Below are 27,868 nucleotides of genomic sequence, written 5' to 3'. Positions count from 1 at the left end.
CATATATATTTATTTAGAAAAATTATTAAATATATTGATAATAAAATATTTTAATTTCACATACGAAGTTAATAAAATGATATATACCTTTTAGTGTCTACTTTAAAAAAAAAACTAATTTAAAAAATTGGAACATGTGTCCGTTTGTGAAATTAAAATTCTCAAATGATAATATATTAAATAATTTCTCATTTATTTAATAGTATATATTTTGACAAAGTATAAATTAATAAAAAATTATTTGATACATTAAAAGTAGAGTTTTTTAACTCCACAAATAAAATTAAGATAGTGATATATGTTTCATTTTTTAAATTTTTTTTTATTTTTTAAATATTCACTAAGAGACATATGTCATCATTTTAACTGAAGTTAAAAAATTTTACGTATTTGATAATTTCTCTTAATTAATAGTATAAACTTGATGTTTAATCCAATTACTTATGCTTCATACAACTATTATTAAAAAAAAATTTAACAGATCAAAAATGCAAATAAATCAAATTTCAACACTTATTCATTTTTATATTCTCAAACTATGATTTTTTTATATTAAAAAAATATAGAGGATTTTAAAGTATGTTTACATTTATAAATAAATTATTAAGAATAATCAAATTAGTCTATTCGAATAATTAAGTTAAATATATGGTACCATTGACATATAAAAATAAAATAAAACTCGGGTCCAGGAAGATCATGACTTTTAATTTCTAAAAGAGCTTATTGATGTGTGAGAATTCAATGGATTAACTATTTTATCACCAAATTAGGAATTATTTTATACTATGAAATAGAAGTGTTTGTTAAGACATAGTTCTCAGAAAAAATCTTTTGAGTGCTATGTTGAAATAAAAAAAAAAGCCCCTTTCATTCGAGAGAAATGCGTAATATTTTTATTTTTCTAATCAATGGTGTTACAACTTATAGATAAAAAATTAAGACTGTAAATATTAAAATTTGATTTGATCCATGCCATCTCTTAACATATATTATTTTTATCTTTTTAATTTTTTTCTTTTCTTTTATCTCCAATACACAATCATAATAAATATCCTCAATTCCATTAATCCCACGACCAAAATTTCCATCAGAAAACAATTTTAATTATACCCCTTTGAGATCACCTAGCCGCTTTTTCATTCAACTCCAACCAATGGAGAAAGGCCAAACAATTAGTGTAAGAAGCTTGCAGTATTTTTGTCTTTTAATATACTACTAATTGAGTATTGACTATACCAGCAAATTTTGTAGAGTCTACATATATATATATATATATTTATATATTTATATATTTATATATTTATATAACGCTTATAAAACTTTCATTTCATAAACCTCATCTGAAGTTTTATTACAACTTCACCCTAGCTAGCATAACATTCCATGAACTTACGAGCTTGTGAAGCTTATTTCACTCTGTCATATAGTATGACCAATACTAGTGTGTGTGTGTCTATATATATATATATATATATATATATATACATATATATGTAAGTTCAAGGGCAAAAGACAACCCTGTAATTAGTCCCACCAGGGCAAGTAAATGTGCTGGTTTGATCATCTTTAGGGTAACTATAAGCATCAGGGCACCTTGTCTTGAAGAACCTGGAGAAATCCGTAGGACCACAGGTCCCAGAATTGCAACAGTATTCATTAGTCTTGAAAACGGTGCAAGGATTATTGCACCCTCCTGGGGCTTTCAACTCATTAGGGCACTGTCCTATGATATCTGCTGTGCATCTAATGCCCCTGGTGCACCCCCCAGAAGTTGGACTAAATTCCATAGGAACGTTAAATCCATCAACTAGGGAGATATCGAAGAAATCCAAGTTATTGAACTGGTTTAGTGCGAATTCAGCCAGGGTGTTTGGGGGTGCACCATAAGCTTGGCACTGCAGGAGCCCCCCACAGTCACCGGTTTGGCATCCACCAGGCCCGGCTCCATCAAAGTGGCAATTGGTTCGAGCCCAGATACGACCTCCTGTGGTACCGGCGTTCACATTTATGTCCCAGAATTCACCACTGTTCAGCTGTCTGCCACCACCGGTGGGCACGGCTGCTGCCCAGACCGTGTAGGGGCAGTTGTTTCGAATGTTAAAAGTGGCAGCATTGGCCACCGTGAAGCAGAGAGCTGCAATTAAACAGAAGGAAAACAGAGAGAGGCTTTTCAAGTTCATTTTTGCGAAAAAGGCAAAGAAAGTATTGGAATTTTGATAATTAGCTTGTATTGTATCGAATTTGTGAGGAGAAAGGTGGATTTATAAAGAGTAGGGGCTTCAGGTCGGTGCATGTGAACCAATAGATGTGAACGTTAATAAAATATCTGTGGAAAATTCGTGCCTTCGAAATTAACATATTTTGTTCCAACTTGTGACAAGTCAAGATTGCGTCGTTGTCAACTTGGAAATAAATTATCGTCCAGGAATAGCCAATATCTATGTATGCATGTACGTAGCATCTAGAAAAGTAGAAAATTTACACCCTTGACTAAAAAATATCACACAATATTTGACGAGGAAATATAAAAATCCTTATTGGAGGAAACCCCCAAAATTCAGTACTTGATTTTGTTTTGTGGGATATGATTTATCTATTACGAGCCTAGGTGGGTAAGCAAGAAAATGTTCACTTTATCCATCTATCTAAATACAATTTTTGAAAAGAATATAAAAAAAGTGAGGTGCCCACGTAACACCTCTTCCCTTCCTCTATTCTTTATTTTTTATTTTATTTTTCATTAGATAAATTTTATAAAAAAATTCAATGAAAGTAAATATGATGTAACAATTCATATTCCATTGATTTTTATTTACATCGATTTAATATAAATATATTTTTTAATTCATATTAGATTGAATTATTTTTTAATAGAATTGAGTTGAAATCCAATTTAAAGTGTTTTGCCTCATTTTGAGTATCTACATAACACATCCTTTCTTTTATATTTTTTATATTTTTGTTTTTTAAAGCTTTTGCTTTTTTTTTTTTCCTTGTTTTCCTTTCTTGTTTTTTTCTAAATTTTTTTACTTTTACTTTTTATTAGATAAAATTTGTAATAAAAAAGTTAATTGAAATAGATATGACAAAATAACATGTATCAAATGAGTTTTGATTTGTCTCATTCCAATTGATGCACTTTTTTAAAAAAATTTAAGATAATTGGGTTGAGCTTTTGTATATTGAACTCGGGTTACAACAAGATTTTTTATGTTACACCTTTAGTTCAATATATATAAAAATATATATTTTATTATTTATTTAATTTTATATTTATATATATTATGAAAAATATTATTTAATGCTTTAAATTAATAAATTCAAGTGTAATCTTATTTGATTTTTTAAATTTTATTTATTAGATAAATTTTGTAAAAAAAACATGATGCAAGAGTGATAAAACAACCGATATCTGATGGGTTTCAATCTGATGCAATCCAATCAATGAAGTCTTTTTTAAATAAGGATTGTATTATGTCTTTCTTTTTTGAATAATTTTGCTCAAGTTGGATTGGATTTGGAGTGCTCTATCTCGATCCTCTTCAAGATATATAATAAAAATATTTTTTATTATTTATTTAATATACTTAATTTTTTAAAGAATGAAGGAAATAGTGTCCACTGGCACCATTTTCTTTTTCCCCAATCTCTAATTTTTTATTTTTTATTAAATCTATTTTTTGCTTTTTTTTTATTTTTTATTTATTTATTTTATTTATTATTAAATAAATTTTATAAAAAAATTAATGGAGGTAAGAATAGTAAAGCAATTTGTATTTTATTAGTTTTAATTCGTAACAATTAAACATAAGGGCTTTTTTAGAAAAAAATTATAGTTCGGATCAAGGTTTTTTTTTTAAATGGGATTGGGTTGAAGACGAATTTAAGATTTTTACGAAAGAGATTATAATCAAGAAAAAAAAATTTGTTTGGAATTACTTTTATTTATAATAATAATTTTTTTATATTGTCAACTTATATTTATGTTACAATAAAATTTTTTATGCTTATTCTCACCTTTTATTATATTTAGAATAATCATAAGTTTTTTCTTAAGATATTATCGATTATGACACTTTTAATATATTTTATGTCAAATGATATTAATTTTATAGTTATTATCACCTTTTTATGTTAACATTTGTTTTTTAATTGAATTATTATTTTTTATTTATAATACTAATTTTTTTACGTTACTAATTTATTATGTTTCAATAATATCTTTTTACATTTGGTGTTATTTTTCATTATGTTTAGAATTATTGCAATTTTTTTAAGGTGTAACGATATTTCTAATTCTTTTATATTAAATAATATCAATTTTACAATAATTCTCATTGTTTTACATTAACTAATAACTTTTTATTTAAAATTATTTTTTTATTTGTAATAATAGTTCTTTTATATTGTTAATTTAATTATTTATGTTATAATAATATCTTTTTACACTTGTTGTTACTTTTCATTATGTTTATTTATTTAATATACTTAATTTTTTAAAGAATGAACAAAGGAAAGAATGTCCACATGGCATCCCTTTCTTCCTCAATCTCTACTTTTTTAATTTTTGTTAAATCTATTTTTTGTTTTTTTAACTTTTTATTTATTTTATTTATTTATTATTAAATAAATTTCATTAAAAAAATTAATGGAGGTAGGGATAGTAAAGCAATTTGTATTTTATTAGTTTTGATTCATAACGATTAAAGATAAGAACTTAAAAAAAAAAAAATCAAGGTCAGATCGAGGTTTTTTTTAATGGGATTGGGTTAGAGACGAATTTAAGGTATTTTGTCCAGTCTCGAGCGTCCATGTGATACCTCCATCTTTTTTTATTTTCTTTGATTTTTAAAGGTTTTTACCTTTTTTTTGGGTTTCTTTTTTTTTAACTTTTAACTTTTACTTTTATTAGATAAATTTTATAATAAAAAGTTAACTGATAAAAAGATGACAAAATAATCCACATCTTATGGGTTTTGGTTCACCCCAATCCAAGTGGTGTACTTTTTTTTTTATTTAGGATAATTGGATTGAGTTTTTTCTAAATTGAGCTTGGGTCAGAGCAAGAATTTAAATGCTATGCCTCAATCTTACTATATATTAAAAAATATCTTTTATTATTTACTTAATTTCATATTTATATATTATTAAAAAATATTATTTAATACATTAATTTAACAAATTCACGTGCCATGTCATTTAACTTTTTTTTGTTATTTTCTTCTTTTTTAATTCCATTTATTAGATAAATTTTGTAAAGATAAAAGTCAATGGATATGTAAGGATGATAAAACAACCTATATTCAATGGGTTTCAATTCACAACGATCCAATTGATATGATTTTTTTAAATAAGAATTGAGTTAAATTTTGCGTCTTTAAACAATTTGGGTTAAGTCAGAATTGAGTTTAAGGTACTCTACCTCAACCATTTTCAAGATATATAAAAGAATATATTTTATTATTTACTTAATTTAACTTATATATATTATATTAATTACGATATTATTTAATACCTTAATTTAATAAAAAATTAAATTTATCTATAATTTATATTAAAAAATAAATAAATTTATATTTATATATATTATTATCCATAAAAAATTGGTACAAAAAATTTTCTTCTCTTACATTTAAAATATAATTTAAAAAAATAAAAAATTATCCTGCAATGAAGTGGGGGTCTAACTCTAATATATTTAGAAAGTTAGTAAATTTTCTTTTATTTTCTTGGGCCAAAATTAATAAAAGCTAGTGTCAAGTTCTACTATATTTTTTCAGTATCAAATTACTCAACAATAAATACCTCCAAAGATTAATGAATGAAGGGGGATAGAATTTCTTTGGATGACTAACCCTTCTAGAGAGTACCACGCATATGAATTTCAATTCTTTTACTATATATTTTTAAAATTATTTAATCACAAATTAAAAGGGATCCACCAAAAACTTTAAGAATTGACTTAAAAATCACATCAGGAGATAGATTTTGTGGAATGCAAGTTATGAGTGGGGTACATGTAGGTAGACCAGAGACTCGTGAAGTCAAAATATCTAACAATTTTTGTTAGCAGTTAAAAATAAATACAAAAACCCCAAAAGAAGAAGAAGAAAATTCTTAGAAAGAGGTATCATTGGCTTTAGACTATAGTTTTGTGAGAATATAAAAAATAAAAAATTTTCATAATTTTTGTCTACCTTGTTTTATTGCACCAAAGATAAAAACTTTTAGAGCCAGTTAGTTCTTTCATTCCATTTGGATCATAAGTAGAAGTGACAATAAGGAACCATAGTCTCTTTTTTGTCGCAAGTGATCAAATTAATTAAGGATGAATATCTTCAAAGATTAAGATAATTGAATGATAGATTACAATATAAAGCATTCTTTGACTCGTACATAAACAATAATATCAAACAAGTATGGATTATGGATACAAGAAAAAAAATATTATCCTGCCACACACAATCATGCCTAAATTAACCAACAAAATAAATTAATCTTGGAGTTCGCTGCTTTCTTATTGGTACATATATAGCAGTCCTCAGAAGCCAAAACATCTTGAAGGACAGAATACTACTTTGTAGTCAGTTCCAGCGGACAAGTAAATGTGCTTGTTTCATCATCTTTAGGGTAACAGTAAGCATCGGGGCACCTTTCCTTGAAAAAACTAGCGAAAGCTGTAGGATCACAGCTCCCTAAATTGCAACAATATTGATTAGTTGGACACAGTACAAGGATTTTTTGTATGTATGTCATAACGTCTAGATCCGGGGATCTATCGCTAGACATTGACTGAAGGGAGTCGCCACCAATCTTTTTTATCCAGGTGTGATTGGCCACCTATAGAATCTGTCCTTTTAGGGAACGCCTCAGTTTAAGGGTCCCTAAAAGAATAGGTTCAGGTCTACTAACCAGAACAGGGTTCGGGAGTTCGGTTACGTGTGAGGAAGGTTATAGCACCCTCACAACGCCCATCAAAAGATGGTACCAGCTTAAATTTGTGTTATCCAAAAGCCTTAAAATTTTACCAAGTAATTAGTTATTGGAAATGATTCTCAATTGACTCTAATACTTTTAGCAGAAAATTGAGAAAATTCCCTCACCTCAGGAGTATGCAAGAAAAACTACTGTTTCACTTGCAGGGGCTCCGTCGTCGGATTTATTAAAAAAAAAACAAAATCATCCAATTAATTATTGGAAATTATTCTCAATTAACTCTAATACTTTTAGCAGAAAATTGAGAAAATTCCCTCACCTCAAGAGTATGCAAGAAAAACTACTGTTTCACTTGCAGAGGCTCCGTCGTCGGATTAATTAAAGAAAAAACAAAATCATCCAATTAATTATTGGAAATTATTCTCAATTAACTCTAATACTTTTAGCAGAAAATTGAGAAAATTCCCTCACCTCAGGAGTATGCAAGAAAAACTACTGTTTTTACTTGTAGAGGCTCCGTCGTCGGATTAATTAAAGAAAAAAAAAAATCAAAATCAGCCAAGTAATTAATTATCGGAAATTATTCTCAATTGACTCTAATACTTTTAGCAGAAAATTGAGAAAATTCCCTCACCTCAGGAGTATGCAAGAAAAACTACTGTTTTTACTTGTACAGGCTCCGTCGTCAGATTAATTAAAGAAAAAAGAAAAAAAAAATCAAGATCAAAATCAAAGTCAAAAAAAAAAAAAAAAAAAAAAAAAAAAAACCTGGAGCGGCTCGGCTATCGGCTCGGCTCGGCTCGGCTCAAGGAAGAAAAAAACGGCTCGGAGGAGCGGCTTGGAGGCTCGGCTCGGCTCGGCTCGGCTTGGAGGAGGGACGCACGCGCGGGTCAGAAAGCGGGTCGACGTTTCGGGTCGGGTCGGGTTCGGCAAAACGCGCGGATCCTCTTATTAACTTAAAGCCAAAACGACGTCGTTTTGGGAGGGTATAAAAGGCACCTTCCTCCGTTTTTCAGCAGACCGTTCCTCCCCTCTCTCTCTCTTCTTCCCTTCTTCTCTGCCTTCTCTCTAGAAAACCGAAGAACTCCGGTTGAAGATTCACCGGATTCTGGAAATGTTCGCCGGAATCTGGGTTTTTTCGTCGGAAGTTGGCCGGAAATCCACCAGTTTCTGGGATTCTTCGCCGGTTTCTGGGATTTTTCGCCGGAAACTGGGCAGGTCGCCGGAAACTTCAATGTTGGCCGGAATTTTCGCCGGAAACTTCAAGGTTGGCCGGAAAATCCAACCGGAAACTGGAATTTTCCAGAAATTCCCAGAAAAAAAATTTCGAAAAAAAATCCCAAAAATTTTTGATAATTTCTGGAACTCTCCTAAACCTTTTCCTAGCCTTCTATACTCTTCCCTACGCCTTTGCTTCTCAAATCAGTAGCTCTAGCTGACTGTTTTCTGTGTGTGTTTGAACTGTTCCAGGAGGTGCCTTTTATAGGGATTGATCAGGAGTTTCTGATCAATCCCAACTCCTCCTTGGACGGGGATTCAGTCTTTGAATCCAATTGGACTCTTTAGATTGAATCCCCACTCCCAGTAGGATTCTTCAGCTTCAATCTCAACCTTCCAAAAAAAATCAAATAAATATAAAAAAATAATAGATAATCAGAACAGATAAAAAACAGATATATTATAGGATAAATAAAAAAATAACAGATATATAATTAGATAAATAAAAATACAACAATAAATAAAATAAAATAAAAATAATAATAATAATAAATATATAACTATATAAATAATATACATATAAATCTATTCTAAATAAAAAAATAAATAAATACAGATATACATATATTAATAATAATAAATATAAAAATACAAAAGAAAAGAAAAAAAAAGGAAAAGAAAAAAAAATAATAATAATACATGATTGAATTGGGCCTTACCCATTTGGGCCAGGCCCAATTGATCTGGGCCCGGACCCAATTGGGTGTCTACAGCTGCCCCTCTTTGCACATTTTCTGTGAAACAGAAATTGAGCAAAGACGTAGACACCCAATCAAAACTCAACTCAACATTTTTATTTTTTGATTTTTTTTATAAAATTTTTGTTTTTTTGTTGTTTTTTTGTTGTTTTTTTGTTTTTGTTTTTTTTGTTTTTTTTTTGTTTTTTTTGTTTTTTTTTTGTTTTTTTTTTTGTTTTTTTTGTTTTTTTTTTTTTTTGCCGAAGCTTCTCTAAACAGAGACTCAACGACTTTTGAAAGTAAATTGCTCCTCTCAACAGAGGCACCACGACTTTGAAAAGTAAATTGCTCCTCTCAACAGAGGCACCACGACTTTGGAAAGTAAATTGCTCCTCTCAACAGAGGCACCACGACTTTGAAAAAATAAATTGCTCCTCTAAACAGAGGCACCACGACTTTGGAAATTAAATTGCTCCTCTCAACAGAGGCACCACGACTTTGAAAAAATAAATTGCTCCTCTAAACAGAGGCACCACGACTTTGGAAATTAAATTGCTCCTCTCAACAGAGGCACCACGACTTTGAAAAAATAAATTGCTCCTCTAAACAGAGGCACCACGACTTTGGAAAAATAAATTGCTCCTCTAAACAGAGGCAACGAACTTTGGAAATTAAATTGCTCCTTGACAATCATGTCCAAAGGAGTTGAAAGTTGTGTTTGAGGAATTTCAGGAGATTATGCCCAAAGGTCTTATAAATCAACCCTGATACCAAGAGACATCCTATTTCGAGGATTAGGAACTTACCTGACAAGTTTCTTCTCAAACTTGCAAAGTCTTTTTATATCTGTCTTTTTCATGTGGGATGTTGGAACACCCCTGCTTCTTGAATTTGTACACTATATTCTCCTGAAAGTAGTGTATGCTGTGCAAATGCATATGAATTTCAATGCATGCTATGCAAATGTTGACCAATTAATTCCTATTCAATGTATGGTACTCAAGTTTCTCAAGCTCTTTTTTTCTTTCTTGGGTGTCAAGCCCTTTGATTCTTCCAGGATCCAATTACACTGCTCTTCTAAGATTGAACCAGTGTAGCCCTCAATTGTCTTTTCCACTCATATTCTTCTTTGTTCAGTTTCTCAATACTTTGGAATAAGCTTCATCAATTGATCATCCCTTGACCATCATCCATGAATTTCTCAGCACTAACAAATTTCAAAACAAGTTTCATCCACCATCACTGGGTCATTGTCTCAGCATTTACCATTCCAAAACAGACTTTCTCCACTGATTGTTCTCATCATTCAACCAATTCATCCTTGTACTCATCACTTGGTTGTATCGCTTTTCAAGATTTGCCCATCACATCATATATCTTTTCAAATCATCTCCTTTAGGTTTCTACCATTTCTTCATCATCTTAGATTTTTTTGCAAGACTCTTTTAAGCACATATTCATTCATTCATTATCATTTCAAATCTTGACAAATATAATGCAATCAAACATTTTCTCAATTCATTCTAGGGGTGAAACAATAAGAGAATGCAAGGTGAATTATGGTGAAGATAATCAATGAAAATCTGTTTTAGTACAAAGCAAATGGGAAAGGAAATGAATTGGATACATGTCATTGGGGTGGATGGTATGTCCAAATGATGAATATTCAGACAATTCTCAACATGAATTTAGGATTCTTTTTCAAAAACTCAATCCATTTACTGTTGAAGTCAACTTGAGCTTGGCGAACTTTGCCCCAGTCTTTGAGGGATCTTCAGATGTCTTTGATCTTCCATTCATGTGAGCCATTTGACCTGGATCTTTTTTTTCTACCAAGATCACCCTTTCAGGTTTTCAATTTGAATCTCTTTTTTCTTTTTTTCATTTTTTCTTCTTTCTTTCTTTTTTTTTTTTCTTTTTTTTTCATCATCTTTTTTTTTCCTCATTTTTCATCTATTGTTGATATCCTTCATGCATCAAACTTTAGAGCATGATTCCATTACTTCTTCATGAGCATGCCTTCGCCCAACATATGATCATTCAAATTGAGTATTCACACTTGATCTAAATGGACTTTTCAAGGTTGTAATGTAGGCCAAGGTGAAGGGTCATAAAAGAAATGGATATAATAGGCTCAAAACATATATTAAAAAGGTTCAAAACCAAAGGATCATTTGATATAACTTGGCATTTTGCCCCACATCGTTTCACTGTTTTTTCTTTCCTCACACAAAGGATTCTCATTACTTTGCCCCAAGACATGTGTGGCATTTATTTTTTCTTTTACTTTTCTTTCTCTTTTCATCTTTGAGACCTTTTGTGGTTTTTTTTTTTTTTTTTTTTTTTTTTTTCAAAAATTACCCTCCAGTGTAGAGGGTGATCCTTGGTTGGGGTTCTTCAAAAAAAATGATAAGCTCAAAGGGGTAACAATAAATGGTTTTTCAAATGGTAAAAGAAAAGATGGCCATTTTTCATCTCAATTGTGAATACCTTTCTTGAACATCATCTATTGAACAGAGCTCATGAACTTGTATAAAATATTGCACACCTTCAAGATATATCTCTTTCATCTCTGGTAATGGCTTACCCTCTTTATTTTCGCTCAAATCATCTCCTCTGTGAATGAGTTCTCAAAATTAAATTCCAGAATTATTGTTATCATTGTCTAAATATTCATCATCTGAAATTTAAGAATGGGAATGTGAAGTTATGGAAGGTAACAAGGCATGGAATAATGGTCAAGTGAAAGAGAAAAATGTAATGAAATGCACTGACTTGCCTTTATTAAAATGATAACAAGTGAAGTTATATTGCAAAAAAAATCTAACATTGTTTGAAAAGAAATCCCAAAATGACAGAAGAAACCTTCAACCAGCCTTATCTCCATTGACATCTTGCCCCTCAATTCATTGTGAATCTCCGGATCCTTTCTCTTCTTGACTTTCGCTCAGTACACTAACATTAGGTGCTGTTGCTTTTCCTTGATCAAAACTTACCATTCCATCATTGATCAACCGTTGCACCTTATACTTTAAAGCAGTGCAATTTTCAGTAGAATGGCCAGTAATTCCATAGTGATAGTCGCAGTGGGCTGTAGGATCATACCACTTTGGATAGGGTGGTTTAAGCGGCTCCACATGGTTGGGGGCAATCAAATGGCTATTATAAAGCTCTCGATATAACTCTGTATAAGTCATAGGGATTAGATCAAATACAGGTTTTTCTCGAGTAGTCCGTTGTTCTCGCAAGCCACTGGCTGGGTTAATAGGGCGAACTTGAGTTCTTACAGGAGCTTGAATGTTAAGGCGGTAAGTGGATGAATGAGATGGTTGTGAAGCTAACTGGTATGGGTAGGATGAGGCATTATTCACAGCGGGATAGTATGGAGAGTAGCCTTGGGATGGATAGGGTTGATAACCCCTGAATTGTTGTCTATCAAAGCTCACAGCTTGAGCTTCAGCTTCTTTCTTTTCTGATACCTTCTTGGTTTCTCCTCCTTTTAATTTGCCATTTTTTATGGCACTTTCAATAATTTCTCCAGAGATCACCATGTCAGCAAAATTCTTTGTTGCATTCCCTATCATCTTTTCATAATAGGGAGGTTTCAAAGTGCTAACAAACAGCACTGTGGTCTCTTTTTCTGTCAGAGGAGGTTGTACCTGTGAAGCTATATCTCTCCATCTCTGGGCGTACTCTTTAAAAGACTCGTTTGACTTTTTCTCCAGATTCTGCAAAGACAAACGATCAGGAGCCAAATCGATAATGTGTCGATATTGACTGATGAAGTCGTGTGCCATATCACTCCAAGAGCGAATACGAGTCCTATCCAACTGAACATACCATCTGGCGGCTGAGCCAGTAAGACTGTCCTGGAAAACATGCATCAGAAGTTTTTCATCATGAGCATGAGCTGCCATCTTCCTGCAATACATGGTGATGTGGGTTTTGGGGCATTTTGTACCATCATATTTTTCAAATTTTGGTACTTTAAACTTATGGGGAATAACCACATCAGGGACTAGGCAGAGCCCAGCAGCATCTACTGACCCATAAAAGCTAAATCCTTCCACAGCCCTTAGCCTCTGCTCTAACATACTAATCTTGGAACTTTCTTCAGCTTCTGCTCTCATCTTTTCTTTCTCCTTCTCTTTTAGGTCATCTAGATCAGGAATTGGTTCTGCTGCCTTTTCAGTGAAGACAGGATTTACATAGCTGTTATACTGCCCTGGGTTGAAAGCTGATGGCATTCCAGGATATGTTGGATATGCGAAGTGTTGTGGTGGGACCTCTTGGGCAGACTGGGCTTGAGGTGGGCCAAAACCTGGAGGGTACAAAGGGTCAGCCCCTTCTTGCTGGCTTGTACTTCCTTCGACTCCTTTCCCCTTATTCATGTTATTTAAAGCTTCCAAAATCTTGCTTAGTTCACTTTCAATCTTCTCTTGTGCTTTTTCTAGCTTTTCAAATCTATGGGAACTTTCTTCCTCCATTTGCCTTGCTCTGGATCTTGTGTTGTATGGATGAGCCGGGTTCTCACTAGATGGAGCTATCCTGGGACCTTGAGTACCATACTTATGATTAGAAATGTTATGCTGTGCCTTATGTATGATGCTTTGATACACAAATGAAATGTACATTTTTTGAATGAAATCTAGCATGAAATGAATGCAAATGATTGTGTTAAAACATGATCATGAAAAGAATACAGATGCATACAATCAGACAAACAACATAGTTAGTTTCATGAATGAAATGAAAGTAATGCTGATGCATAACATTACAAAAAAATAATACACAAAGTTAAGCAATCAAAATGATTAGATAAACACCTTTTTTGTGTCCTAATTTCAGGGTATATCTATCATTGGGTAGAAAGGACTCTATCCTAGGGTTAGGCACTCTTAAGGTTCACTACATGTGGTTTTAAAGTCAGAGTCTAAAGGTCCTCAAATTGTTCCTTACATCCTTGTCCATCACAGACTAGTAAGGCACCCTAATCCTCACCCATTACAGGCTACAAGCGGAAAAGGTTCAATTTGAGTGGGAGTATTTCGCTAGCTACTACGGAGGCATTAGACCTCACGAAAGCAATAGGTACTTTACTCCCTCCTAAAGGGACGGAGCTCGGGTATAGAGCTCATGTTATGCACATGCACATGAATGACATAATTAACAAAGTAAATAAACATGAATGAACAATAACATATATATACAAAAATGGTTCAATTTTATTAGGCTTTTGGATAACACAAATTATTTGCTGGCCTGACTCTCAAGTCCCCAGTGGAGTCGCCAAGCTGTCATAACGTCTATATCCGGGGATCTATCGCTAGACATTGACTGAAGGGAGTCACCACCAATCTTTTTTATCCAGGTGTGATTGGCCACCTATAGAATCTGTCCTTTTAGGGAACGCCTCAGTTTAAGGGTCCCTAAAAGAATAGGTTCAGGTCTACTAACCAGAACAGGGTTCGGGAGTTCGGTTACGTGTGAGGAAGGTTATAGCACCCTCACAACGCCCATCAAAAGATGGTACCAGCTTAAATTTGTGTTATCCAAAAGCCTTAAAATTTTACCAAGTAATTAGTTATTGGAAATGATTCTCAATTGACTCTAATACTTTTAGCAGAAAATTGAGAAAATTCCCTCACCTCAGGAGTATGCAAGAAAAACTACTGTTTCACTTGCAGGGGCTCCGTCGTCGGATTTATTAAAAAAAAAACAAAATCATCCAATTAATTATTGGAAATTATTCTCAATTAACTCTAATACTTTTAGCAGAAAATTGAGAAAATTCCCTCACCTCAAGAGTATGCAAGAAAAACTACTGTTTCACTTGCAGAGGCTCCGTCGTCGGATTAATTAAAGAAAAAACAAAATCATCCAATTAATTATTGGAAATTATTCTCAATTAACTCTAATACTTTTAGCAGAAAATTGAGAAAATTCCCTCACCTCAGGAGTATGCAAGAAAAACTACTGTTTTTACTTGTAGAGGCTCCGTCGTCGGATTAATTAAAGAAAAAAAAAATCAAAATCAGCCAAGTAATTAATTATCGGAAATTATTCTCAATTGACTCTAATACTTTTAGCAGAAAATTGAGAAAATTCCCTCACCTCAGGAGTATGCAAGAAAAACTACTGTTTTTACTTGTACAGGCTCCGTCGTTGGATTAATTAAAGAAAAAAGAAAAAAAAATCAAGATCAAAATCAAAGTCAAAAAAAAAAAAAAAAAAAAAAAAAAAACCTGGAGCGGCTCGGCTATCGGCTCGGCTCGGCTCGGCTCAAGGAAGAAAAAAATGGCTCGGAGGAGCGGCTTGGAGGCTCGGCTCGGCTCGGCTCGGCTTGGAGGAGGGACGCACGCGCGGGTCAGAAAGCGGGTCGACGCTTCGGGTCGGGTCGGGTTCGGCAAAACGCGCGGATCCTCTTATTAACTTAAAGCCAAAACGACGTCGTTTTGGGAGGGTATAAAAGGCACCTTCCTCCGTTTTTCAGCAGACCGTTCCTCCCCTCTCTCTCTCTTCTTCCCTTCTTCTCTGCCTTCTCTCTAGAAAACCGAAGAACTCCGGTTGAAGATTCACCGGATTCTGGAAATGTTCACCGGAATCTGGGTTTTTTCGCCGGAAGTTGGCCGGAAATCCACCAGTTTCTGGGATTCTTCGCCGGTTTCTGGGATTTTTCGCCGGAAACTGGGCAGGTCGCCGGAAACTTCAATGTTGGCCGGAATTTTCGCCGGAAACTTCAAGGTTGGCCGGAAAATCCAACCGGAAACTGGAATTTTCCAGAAATTCCCAGAAAAAAAATTTCGAAAAAAAATCCCAAAAATTTCTGATAATTTCTGGAACTCTCCTAAACCTTTTCCTAGCCTTCTATACTCTTCCCTACGCCTTTGCTTCTCAAATCAGTAGCTCTAGCTGACTGTTTTCTGTGTGTGTTTGAACTGTTCCAGGAGGTGCCTTTTATAGGGATTGATCAGGAGTTTCTGATCAATCCCAACTCCTCCTTGGACGGGGATTCAGTCTTTGAATCCAATTGGACTCTTTAGATTGAATCCCCACTCCCAGTAGGATTCTTCAGCTTCAATCTCAACCTTCCAAAAAAAATCAAATAAATATAAAAAAATAATAGATAATCAGAACAGATAAAAAACAGATATATTATAGGATAAATAAAAAAATAACAGATATATAATTAGATAAATAAAAATACAACAATAAATAAAATAAAATAAAAATAATAATAATAATAAATATATAACTATATAAATAATATACATATAAATCTATTCTAAATAAAAAAATAAATAAATACAGATATACATATATTAATAATAATAAATATAAAAATACAAAAGAAAAGAAAAAAAAAGGAAAAGAAAAAAAAATAATAATAATACATGATTGAATTGGGCCTTACCCATTTGGGCCAGGCCCAATTGATCTGGGCCCGGACCCAATTGGGTGTCTACAATGTAATTTAATTTTATATTGATATTTCTACAATAATATTAAAGCCAAGCTAGTTTGACAAGATAATTTGCGCAGGTAAAAGTATGAGAAGATCATGTACCAGAAAAAGTTATGCTAATCGTCCTGTACTAATCTCACCATCAAGCTATTCTTTTTCTTCTTTTTCCTCTCTTTTTAGCAGAATGGGACGGTAAATATTTTTAATACTACTAATTAAAACTTGAACTCTACCCGAAGTACTGTTAGTATGCAACTTAATTTCTGTTTAGTTATGAAATATCAGTATACCAAAAGACAAGATAAATAATTGAAAGACATAAAATAAGGATCGATCGATCGCGTGTAAAGTTTTAAAACTTTAGAGCATGTGCTCAAAAGATAGGTTAGGTTAGGTCCCTTAGACGACCAAAGACCAAGAAAATATGCAAAAGTTTGGTATCATAATTTGGCATCTAATCATCAGATTCCTCGTATATAGCTTTCATATGGTATTAGTATATGTCATGAAATATTTTAGAACCCTTAATTCATAAGGGCACTGCTCGTTAATGTCTGCATTGCACCAGATGTTGTGACAACCACCATTAGTTGGACCAAACAGCATGGGAATATTAAATCCATCAACTAGGGAAATGTCCTAGAAATCCATGTTAACAAATTGGTTAAGGGCATATTCGGCCAGGGTGTTTGGAGGAGCACCCCAGCCTTGGCACTCTAGGAGTCCACCACAGTCATCAGTTTGGTAACGACCCCTACCACTGCCATCAAAGTTGCAGTTGGTTCGACCCCATGTACCAACCATGGCTGTGCCAGCAGGCTAATTGATGGTCCAACTTTGCCATGGGTCTAGGCGACGCCCACCTCCTGGAGAGGCTGCAGCCCAGACAGCACTCATTGCGGATTTTGAAAAGAGCTGCTAGGGTAGCAATGAAAAAGACGCTAAAGAAGAGGATGGAGAGATTTGGAAATTGGTCAAGCATCTCATGTTTGGCCTTTTACGCGGGCACTTCCATACAATAAAAGTTGTAGAGAATGAAGCAAAGATAGCATGTCGATGTGTCAATTTTTTTTTCATCTTTCACTTTTTTTTCTTTTATTTTATAATTTATATTTTTTTTAAAAAATCAAATTAATAAATATCCTTGCCTCCTCTACTTTATCTTATTTAACCTATCTCGTTCTTTTTCTCTTCGGACCAATATACTTCCCTCTTTTTCTCATACTTCACATTACCTTTTCTCTTTCATTTCATCAATTATTTTTGCATCATCTCTTTCTCCTTCAATCCATAACCTTATCCCTTTCTCTTTTAGTTCAAATTATCTTATCATTTTTCATATTAAAAAAGAAAATAAAAGGATATGATCGCTGGAATAGTTCTTATTCAATTGAAAAATGAAAATGATTATAAAATCTAAAAAGCTTTTTTAAAGAGATTATCATGTGAAATCAAAAGGAATATGGGTTTGAATGGAAAGATATTTATTGTCTAAAATATTTTTTACTAATTTTTAGTTTTTCCCTTGATTTTGCATGTTTTACTTTTTTAATCAATTAAATTAATTTGTTGCATATCAAAGTAGAAAGGGGCATGACAAATGAATAAAGGTGGGTGGGCCAAAGAGAGCAATAGGCATTGTAAGGACCAATATGGTCCTTTCATCAAGTTGATTCCTTGCTAGCTGAACAATATGAAAACGTTTTTGATTTGCTTACTTTTGTGTCTCTTTTAAAGAAATTTTATTTTGAGGTTTTTTTTAATTTTTTTTAGTATTTAGTTGTAAAATTAAATTTTTTTCATCGTTCTTTCTAATTATTTCTTTAATAAATGAAGAATTAGATTTAGGTATTTTAACTTTTTTTTTTGTAAAGAATTTGTGATTGGCATCACATCTGAAAGCCAAATCCTTCAAGTTGATGAATTTTTTAGTTGTAATGCTCTTTAAAAAATACTTCATAACTGTTTATATATTTATTAGAGTTGTATTAATGATTTTATGCCTAAACTTTTGAAAGTGATATAGAAACTCTAGTTATCAAAAAAGCTTTTAGAGAATTCAAGCAAGAACAACACATGTTTTACTTCTATTAGCGATTACAATATTTTCTGTAGTTAGATGTCTACTCATTTACCTACATTTCCTATTTAAATTGCTTGATGATTTTAGGTTTGGCAAAACATAATTGCTACATTATGCATTTCCACATAGGCTCTTTTTTTTAGTTTTGTGATCTATGATATTTATTAAAGTTGTAAGCATCTGTTGTGTAGCATAATCATTTGCACTCATTAAGTGTTCTTAAAGTTTTTTCAGTTTACAATGATGCTTTTATTTTTAATTCTTTTTGTGGTAAAGTGAACTTTAATAATTTGGTGTTTCTTGAACCAAATATTTGCTATATTTGTGGTCAGTTCATATTTAAACAAGCTCAATATAAAGTCTTCAAATAAAAATAAATGTATTACTAAAATATTGTATCTAATGATTTTAAGTTGCTTTACATGTGCACATTGTTATTGATATTGGTTTTTGGGAGCTTTGACATTCTTTTAGCTTTATTGTAGTTGACAATCTTTTGCTTTGCTTCATATAAGTTAATTGGATACATGTAATAAATTTGGATACATGTCGACATATTATCAAATAAATAAAGGGTTATTATAGTAATTATTAAAGAGATTGTTTTAATATATGTTATTGATTTTGAAACAAAGTACCACATATCAACTTCCTATTAACCATTCATAAGGATATTTTATAATTATGATAGATGGGGTATTATAGTAATTTTGATTAATTATAAGGGAGAGTTATTTTCGTAATTATATATGGTAGAAGGGTATTATAGTAATTTTGATCAATAATAAGAGAATGAGTATTTATGTGATTCAATAGTAAGAGAAGAGTTTTTTCACAATTATGATATGAGGGTAATATAGTAAATAATTATAAGAGAAAAAGTATTTTCATTATTATAGTGTAAATGCATAATAGTCAATTTAAGAGAAGGGATATTTCTGTAATTATGATATGAGAGAATTATAGTAAATAATTATAAGAAAATAAGTATTTTTATAATTATGATATGAGAGCATAATAGTCAATTTAAGAAAATGATATTTTTGTAATTATGATATGAGGTATTAAAGTAAATAAGTATAAGAAAGTGATATTTTCACAATTATGGCATGAAAATATAACAATCAATTTGACAACGTGTCAAATTCTTATCAAACGATGAAAAAGGTAGTTTTGGGGGATGTTGTGACAACCACTATTAGTTGGACGAAACATCATGGGGAAATTAAACCCATCAACTAGGGAAATGTCATAGATATCCATGTTGCCAAATTTGTTAAGGGCATATTTAGCTAGGGTGTTTAAAGGAGCACCCCAGCCTTGGCATTCTAGGAGTCCACCACAGTTATAGTTTGGCAATGACCCCTACCACTGCCATCAAAGTTGCAGTTGGTTTGACCCCATGTACGAGCCATGGCTGTGCCAGCAGGCTTATTGATGGTCTAACTTTGCAATGGATCTAGGTGACGCCCACCTCTTGAAGAGGCTACAGCCCAAACAGCACTGATTGCGAATTTTGAAAAGAGTTGCTTTGGTAGAAATGAAAAAGATGCTAAAGAAGAGGATGGAGAGATTTGGAAATTGGTCAAGCATCTCATGGTTGGCTTTTACGTGGGCACTTCCATACAATAAAAGTTGTAAAGAAAGAAGCAAAGATAGCATGTCGACATGTCAATTTTTTTTTCATCATTCACTTTTTTTCTTTTATTTTATAATTTAGATTTTTTATAAAACTCAAATTAATCAATAACATTGCCTACTCTATTTTATCTTGTTTAACCTATCTCATTCTTTTTCTCTTTTGATCAATAAACTTCCCTTTTTTCTCATACTTCACATTACCTTTTCTCTTTCATTTCATCAATTATTTTTGCATCATCTCTTTCTCCTTCAATCGATAACCTTTCTCTTTTAGTTCAAATTATCTTATCATTTTCCATATTTAAAAAAAAAAAAAGCAAAAGGATATAATTAATGGAATGGTTTTTATTCTATTGAAAAATGAAAATAATTATAAAATCTAAAAAGCTTTTTTTAAGAGATTATTATGTGAAATCAAGAAGAATATGGGTTTAAATGGTAAGATTGTCTAAAATATTTTTTACTATTTTTGAGTTTTTCCCTTGATTTTGCATGTTTTACTTTTTCAATCAATTAAATTAATTTGTTGCATATCAAGGTAGAAAGGGGCACGACAAATGAATAAAGGTGGGTGGGCCAAAGAGAGCAACAGGCATTGTAAGGACCAATATGGTCCTTTCATCAAGTTGATTCCTTGTTAGCTGAACAATATGAAAAGGTTTTTGATTTGCTTACTTTTGTGTCTCTTTTAAAGAAATTTTATTTTGAGGTTTTTTTAATTTTTTTAGTATTTTGTTGTAAAATTAAATTTATGTCATTGTTTTTTCTAATTATTTCTTTAATAAATGAAGAATTAGATTTAAGTATTTAATTTTTTTTTTTGGTAAAGAATTTGTGATTGCCATCATAACCGAAAACCAAGTCTTTCAAGTTGATGAATTTTTTAGTTGTAATGCTCTTTAAGAGATATTTCATAACTTTTTATATATTTATTAGAGTTATCGATAAATGATTTTTGAATCGATCATTTATTCACCCTGCGGAGATTTATGTAGAAGAGGGGAGGAGGTGGCATTGCTGTTGATGATTTACAGGTTTACGTGATAGAATTTTGTTGGAAACATTGAAAGGTGGTGATGATGTTAATAGAATTTGGCTTGATCCCAAGTCACGTCAAGAATTAGATTCATACTTGTTAGGTAGTCCGTATGGAAACTGTCCATGAATGCCTAGCTAAAAAGAGGGTTCTGTGCAGTGTACTATTTTTTAAAAATTTTTAAAAAGGTTTTTATATTTTTATTAAAAATAAAGTTCTTCCTTGCTAATATATGTCATGTGCTGATAAAAAAATTTCAGATTAACATGCTACTTTATCAACAAAAATTTCATATAATCAATTTAATAGAAAATTTTTAACATTGTTATTCTTTATCTTTAAAAATATAGGATTAAATTCATTAAATTTAGGACAAATGGACCAAAATCATATGATTAAGATAATAGAAAAATCAAAATTAGACTTTGATGTTATGTTTTAATGTATTAAATTATATACAAGTGCCTAAAGAGATAACGTTGTGCTGATGACCACTCCATTGACTGCTTTAAATTTCGTTCTGTCCCGTTAATTGCGGTCTTAGTAACATTTTTCTCAGTTTTTTTAGTCTGCACGGTAACTGAAAATCTGGATAAAAGTACAAGTGGTGGAATTTAACGAGATATTCCAGTATAACAAAATCATGTGAACTCTCTGTTTTATTTGTAAAAATTATGGCATTTTCACCTTTTTTTTTATATTAAATAAAACTTCATTACTTAACTTCCAGTTCTATATTGTTCACATATTACAAGTAATGAACTCAGAGAAATTTTCTACCCAAAACCTCGTGTCCTCTCCTCCCTTGGTCATCTTTGCCATGCAATGGGACGCCCTGTTTCCTTCTCTGTTTAACATATAAACGCTCCCATGATGTGAACTCCTGCAACCTACCCTCCTCCATGAGATTACCTAGGACAGGTCTCAGTGCTTCCTCTTTATTTGGTGTACGATTTCCCTTGCGTCGCCCTCCACTTAAATCTGATGAAAGCCCATTTCTGCTGCAAGCTTTGCTGCTTCCACCATTGCCAAAGCTTCGATTGTTGTGGGATCACATATACTTTGAAACTTCTTGCACATTTCTCCACGAACAACTCCGGCTGAGTCTCTTGGCACTGCTCCTATACCCCCCCCCCCCCCCCCCACTTCCGTTCTGTACTTCCAATGCCCCATCAAAGTTTATCTTGACCTTACCTTCAATTGGTGCCTTCCACTAGCCTAGGGAATTAGTTGTCAAGCTTTCAGGTCTTTCTTGTGCTCTTTTATACTCTTCCCTGTATTGAATAGCATATCTGGCGGTATGTTTACTGCTGCGTTCTACTTGGTTCTTAACATGGTCATTGCTACTTGTTCATATCGCCCAAGAAACCGTTAGGACTTTCTCCAGCATGTCTTCTTCAAAGTCCTTGGTAAGTCTCCTCAACCATTGTTCGATCTTCTGTTCATGTTGTCACCGTTTTGGTCAGTCAGTCCGGCTTCCCGCCATACTTCTACTGCTCTCGGACATTCGGCTATCGCATGAATCACAGTTTCTCCCCTGTGTTACATCTCTGACACATCGCCTGTGCTAAAATCCTTCTTCTTTGCAGGTTTTGTTTGGTGGGAGGATTTCATTACATAATCTCTAACCGAACACCTTTAACTTGCTTGGGAGGTCTACCCGCCATATTTTGTTCCACACCTGTATCTCCCTTCCCCAGACTCCGTCCCCATTTTCTTCCTGAGATCCCTGCAGTGACTGCTCATTTGATCTCCGGAGGTGGTATCCTCTTTTAGCACTGTACACACCGTCCTTGTTGAAATGCCAGACTAGCACGTCTTGGACTTCAATCCCACTCAGTGGTATTGTCAATATGTCCTTCACCATAGCTGCTGTGAACAATTGTGATAATTTCCCGTCCCATTTACCTCACTTCACCTCTATAAGGTCTCTTACCATACCGAACTCAGAGGTGGAGCCATCTAGAGGCATAGGTGCGAAGGATTTTGCTCCTGGTATCAATGGGTCTTGCCGTTACTTTTTTTTTAATTTTTCGTTATTTATCTTTTAGTTTCTGCTTTTGCCGACTTGAGAGAAGTCAAGCGCATGCTGTCCATCGTCTAGAGAGTCTACTAGCTAACCGAACGGCCAAATGAACAATTAGTTGCAACTTGCAAGCGGGAAGAGTGACAATTGAAGTTGAAAGGTTTAATCCCAAGTTTACACTTTGAGATCATCTAGTTGCTTTTTCATTCTACTCCAACCAATGGAGTAAGGCCTAACAATTAGTGTAAGAAACTTGCAATGTTTTTGTCTTTTAATATACTACTAATTGAGTATTGACTATACCAGCAAATCTTTTAGAGTGAGTGTATATATATATATATATATATATATATAATGCTTATAAAACGTTCATTTCATAAACCTCATATGAAGTTTTATTACAACTTCACCATTTCATAAACCTCATATGAAGTTTTATTACAACTTCACCCTAGCTAGCATAACATTCCATGAACTTACGAGCTTGTGAAGCTTACTTCACTCTATCATATACGTATGACCAATACTAGCATATATATATATATATATATATATATATATAATGCTTATAAAACGTTCATTTCATAAACCTCATATGAAGTTTTATTACAACTTCACCATTTCATAAACCTCATATGAAGTTTTATTACAACTTCACCCTAGCTAGCATAACATTCCATGAACTTACGAGCTTGTGAAGCTTACTTCACTCTATCATATACGTATGACCAATACTAGCATATATATATATATATATATAATGCTTATAAAACGTTCATTTCATAAACCTCATATGAAGTTTTATTACAACTTCACCATTTCATAAACCTCATATGAAGTTTTATTACAACTTCACCCTAGCTAGCATAACATTCCATGAACTTACGAGCTTGTGAAGCTTACTTCACTCTATCATATACGTATGACCAATACTAGCATATATATATATATATATATATATATATATATATATGTAAGTTCAAGGGCAGAAGACGACCCTGTAATTAGTCCCACCAGGGCAAGTAAATGTGCTGGTTTGATCATCTTTAGGGTAACTATAAGCATCATGGCACCTTGTCTTGAAGAACCTGGAGAAATCCGTAGAACCACAGGTCCCAGAATTGCAACAGTATTCATTAGTCTTGAAAACGGTGCAAGGATTATTGCACCCTCCTGGGGCTTTCAACTCATTAGGGCACTGTCCTATGATATCTGCTGTGCATCTAATGCCCCTGGTGCACCCCCCAGAAGTTGGACTAAATTCCATAGGAACGTTAAATCCATCAACTAGGGAGATATCGAAGAAATCCAAGTTATTGAACTGGTTTAGTGCGAATTCAGCCAGGGTGTTTGGGGGTGTACCATAAGCTTGGCACTGCAGGAGCCCCCCACAGTCACCGGTTTGGCATCGGCCACGCCCGGCTCCATCAAATTGGCAATTGGTTCGAGCCCAGATACGAGCTCCTGTGGTACCAGAGTTTACATTTAGGTTTCAGACATCACCGCTGTTCAGCCGCCTGCCACCACCAGCGGGCACGGCAGCTGCCCAGACCGTATAGGGGCAGTCGTTTCGAATGTTAAAAGTGACAGCATTGGCCACCGTGAAGCAGAGAGCTGCAATTAAACAAAAGGAAAACAGAGAGAGGCTTTTCAATTTCATTTTTGCAACAAAGGCGAAGAAGTACTTTTGGAATTTTGATAATTAGCTTGTATTGTATCGAGTTTGTGAGGGAAACGGTGGATTTATAAAGAGTAGGGGCTTCCGGCTGGTGCGTCTGGAAGTGTATCTGTGAATGTAAATCAAATATTTGCCGAAAATTCGTGCCTTGGAAATAACATACTTTTTTCCTACTTGAGACGGCGTTGTTGTAATTAATTATTCGGTAGGTCTAGGAATGGCCAATATCTATGTAGAATTTAAGTAGAGCATCTAGAGAAGCAAAAAATTTACATCCTTAACTTAAAAAATATCTATCACGCAATTGGCGAGGAAATGTAAAAATCCATATTGGAGGAAACGTATTGGATTTTGTTTCGTGGGATATGATTTACCAATCGGCAACTACAAGCCTAGGCGGGTAGGCAAGAAGACGTTCGATTAATATCCATAAATCTATCTATAATATTAATTTTATAAAAAATTGAAGAAAGTGGAGTGTCTACGTGACAACCATCTCCTCCACCCTTTTAATTTTTTAATTTTTAATTTTATTTTTTATTAAATAAATTTTATAAAAGTTTTTAATAAAAATAAAAATAATGAAATAATTTATATTTAATTGATTTTGATTTGCATCAATCTAATATAAATATATTTTTTAAAACATTAAAATTTAATATATTTATTTTCAAGCTTTTGATTTAATGACTGTTTGAGAGAATATTTTTTTTTACATTTCTTTTTATTTATACTAAAATTTTATTCTCTTGATGTAATAAAAAAAATATATATATTTAGAAAGTTAGTAATTTTTCTTTTGTTTATCTTGGGTCAAAATTAATCAAAGTTAGTGTCACGTTCAAGTATATTATTCAGTGGAATAAATACCGCCAAAGATTAATGAATGAAGGGGATAGAATTATTTTGGATCACAAACCCTTTTGAGTAGAGTACCAATCATATGAATTTAAATTCTTTTTTTTTTTACAATTATTTAATCACAAATTAAAAAGGATCCACCAAAAACTTTAAGAATTAACTTAAAAAATCACATAATGAGAAAGAGGAAAAGTAAATGTTTAATTTTGGAAGAACCTTTATTTTGTGGAATGCAATTTATGAGTAAGGTAGACGAAGACCAGACCTGAGATTCATGAAGTCAAAATATCTAACAATTTCTATTAGTATTTAAAAAATAAACACAAAAACCCAAAAGAAGAAGAAATTTCTTAGAAAGAGAGATCATTGGCTGTAGACTATAGTTTTGTAAGAATATAAGAAATAAAAATTTTCATATTTTCTCTCCAACCTTGTTCTATTGCAGCAAAAATAAAAACTTTGCAGCCAGTTAGGTCTTTCTTTCCATTGGGATCAAAGTGACAATTTGGAATCATAGTCTCATTTTTGTTGCAAGTGATCAAATTAATTAAGGATGAATATCTTCAAAAATTAAGATAATTGAAGGATAGATTACAATATAAAGCATTATTTGACTCGTACATAAACAATATTATCAAACAAATACGGATTATTGATACAAGAAAAAAATTATAATCCTGCTGCCACATACAATCAGTCTAAATTAACCAACAAAATAAATTAATCTACGAGTTCGCTGCTCTCCTATTGGTACATATATAGCAGTCCTCAGAAGCCAAAACATCTTCAAGGACAGAATACTACTTTGCAGTCAGTCCCATCAGAAAAAATAAATGTGCTTGTTTCATCATCTTTACGGTAACTGTGAGCATCGGGGCACCTTTCCTTGAAAAAACTAGGGTAAGTTGTAGGACCACAGCCCCCAGAATTGCAACAATATTGATCAGTTTTGAACACAGTAGAAGGACTATTGCACCTACCGGGGGCCTGAAGTTCATTAGGGCACTGCCTACAAGTTCTGAAGTGCATTGGATTCCTCTAGTGCACCCACAAGAAGTTGGACAAAATTCCCTGGGAACATTGAATCCATCGACAAGAGAGATATCAAAGAAATCTATGCCACTGAACTGCTTTAATTTCCATTCAACCAGGGTGTGTTTGGGGTAAACCATAGCCTTGGCATCGGAGGAGCCCTCCACAGTCACCTGTCTGGCATTTGCCTTGTCCTGCTTCATCAAATTCACAATTGGTTCGAGCCCAGATACGGGCTCCTCCTGTTCCAGAGCTTACATTGAGGTCCCAGGCTTGGCCATGGTCCAGCTACCTGCCGCCTCCAGGTTCTGCTGTAGCCCAATTAAACCGTCTATGGGCAGTTGTGTCTGATATTGAAAGTGGCTGCATGGGATAATGTGATGTAGAGAGCTGCAACGCAAACAAAACAATATATTGAAATGTTTTTCAAGCTCATCATATTCGGAATGCAAGAGATATAGGCTCAAGTTTTGATTTTCAGATCTAAATTGTATGGAATTTATGACAAACAATTATTAGATTTATAAAGTTTTCGCAAAAGAAAATTGTCAGATATTAGATGTTTAGATTAGTTGGTATGATTCATGAGTTTCTATTAACGCTTGAAGGTTATGGATTTTAAAGAATTTATATACTTAATATCTTCTTGTATGAAGGGTCAAGAATCATCAGGATAGACTAAGAAAATTAGAAAAAAAAAAAAAACTTAACAATAAAAAAATAAAGGGAAGTTTCAATTTTCGGATTTTGTGGAACAGTGATCTTAAGTTTAGGGGAGGTCTCAAAATTTTTTAACAAGAGGGCCTGTTTCACAATTTTCACGTCATTGTCTTGAACTTGCACAAGGAACGGATTAACAGAAAAGAGAATAAGAATAATTGCAATTGGATTCATAAAAAAGAGTATCCCTGCCATGGTTGTAGAATTTATCATTGGGTTACGAATCAGCTTGGTTTGCTCCACCATTCATTTGTACACATCATAACTTTCCAAGTCCTCAAGCATTAGCGGGTGCTTTCCGTGGGTTCAAGAATACTAAATTTAGGTTTAATAACCATACCAAAACAAATTGCCCATTAAACCAAATAATAACAAATTTTGGGCTTCAAGTGCAAACTGGCCCAAAAATTGAAAGGTGCATAAAATTTTAGG

General features: G+C 32.9%; 2 protein-coding genes and 2 pseudogenes across 2 annotated transcripts; all 4 read right to left on the bottom strand.

The window, feature by feature from the left end:
* Positions 1-1,314: 1,314 nt before the first annotated feature.
* On the bottom strand, positions 1,315-2,243 carry LOC149515994 (protein P21-like). Its single transcript, XM_089767762.1, has one exon. It carries the CDS (start codon positions 2,181-2,183, stop codon positions 1,503-1,505), a length of 681 nt encoding a protein of 226 aa, XP_089623888.1. The 5' UTR covers positions 2,184-2,243; the 3' UTR covers positions 1,315-1,502.
* A 4,333-nt stretch (positions 2,244-6,576) lies between these two features.
* On the bottom strand, positions 6,577-17,163 carry LOC149515993 (osmotin-like protein OSML13). The gene is made up of 2 exons (XM_089768697.1): positions 17,061-17,163; positions 6,577-6,698 (listed from the first exon to the last, which is right to left on the bottom strand). Exons 1-2 carry the CDS (start codon positions 17,161-17,163, stop codon positions 6,577-6,579), a joined length of 225 nt encoding a protein of 74 aa, XP_089624823.1.
* A 6,340-nt stretch (positions 17,164-23,503) lies between these two features.
* LOC111289559 (thaumatin-like protein pseudogene) lies at positions 23,504-24,994 on the bottom strand (annotated as a pseudogene).
* A 1,200-nt stretch (positions 24,995-26,194) lies between these two features.
* LOC111290422 (thaumatin-like protein pseudogene) lies at positions 26,195-27,827 on the bottom strand (annotated as a pseudogene).
* Between the last annotated feature and the right edge of the window lie 41 nt (positions 27,828-27,868).

This window comes from Durio zibethinus, chromosome 11 (assembly GCF_047325235.1).
Source record: "Durio zibethinus cultivar Kanyao isolate XHJ-2024 chromosome 11, ASM4732523v1, whole genome shotgun sequence".
Taxonomy (NCBI): domain Eukaryota; kingdom Viridiplantae; phylum Streptophyta; class Magnoliopsida; order Malvales; family Malvaceae; genus Durio; species Durio zibethinus.
Note: the sequence above shows the minus strand (reverse complement) of the source record. Positions and strands in the feature narration are given on the sequence as shown.

Bases quoted from the DNA above. Each gene is read 5' to 3' on its own strand.
- LOC149515994 (XM_089767762.1), bottom strand. From the start codon at position 2,183: ATGAACTTGAAAAGCCTCTCTCTGTTTTCCTTCTGTTTAATTGCAGCT.
- LOC149515993 (XM_089768697.1), bottom strand. From the start codon at position 17,163: ATGGTTGGTACATGGGGTCGAACCAACTGCAACTTTGATGGCAGTGGT. The intron at 6,699-17,060 runs GTGCTCCTCCAA...GTTGCAATTTAG, and splicing joins CCTAGAGTGCCAAGGCTGGG to GGAGCTGTGATCCTACAGCT.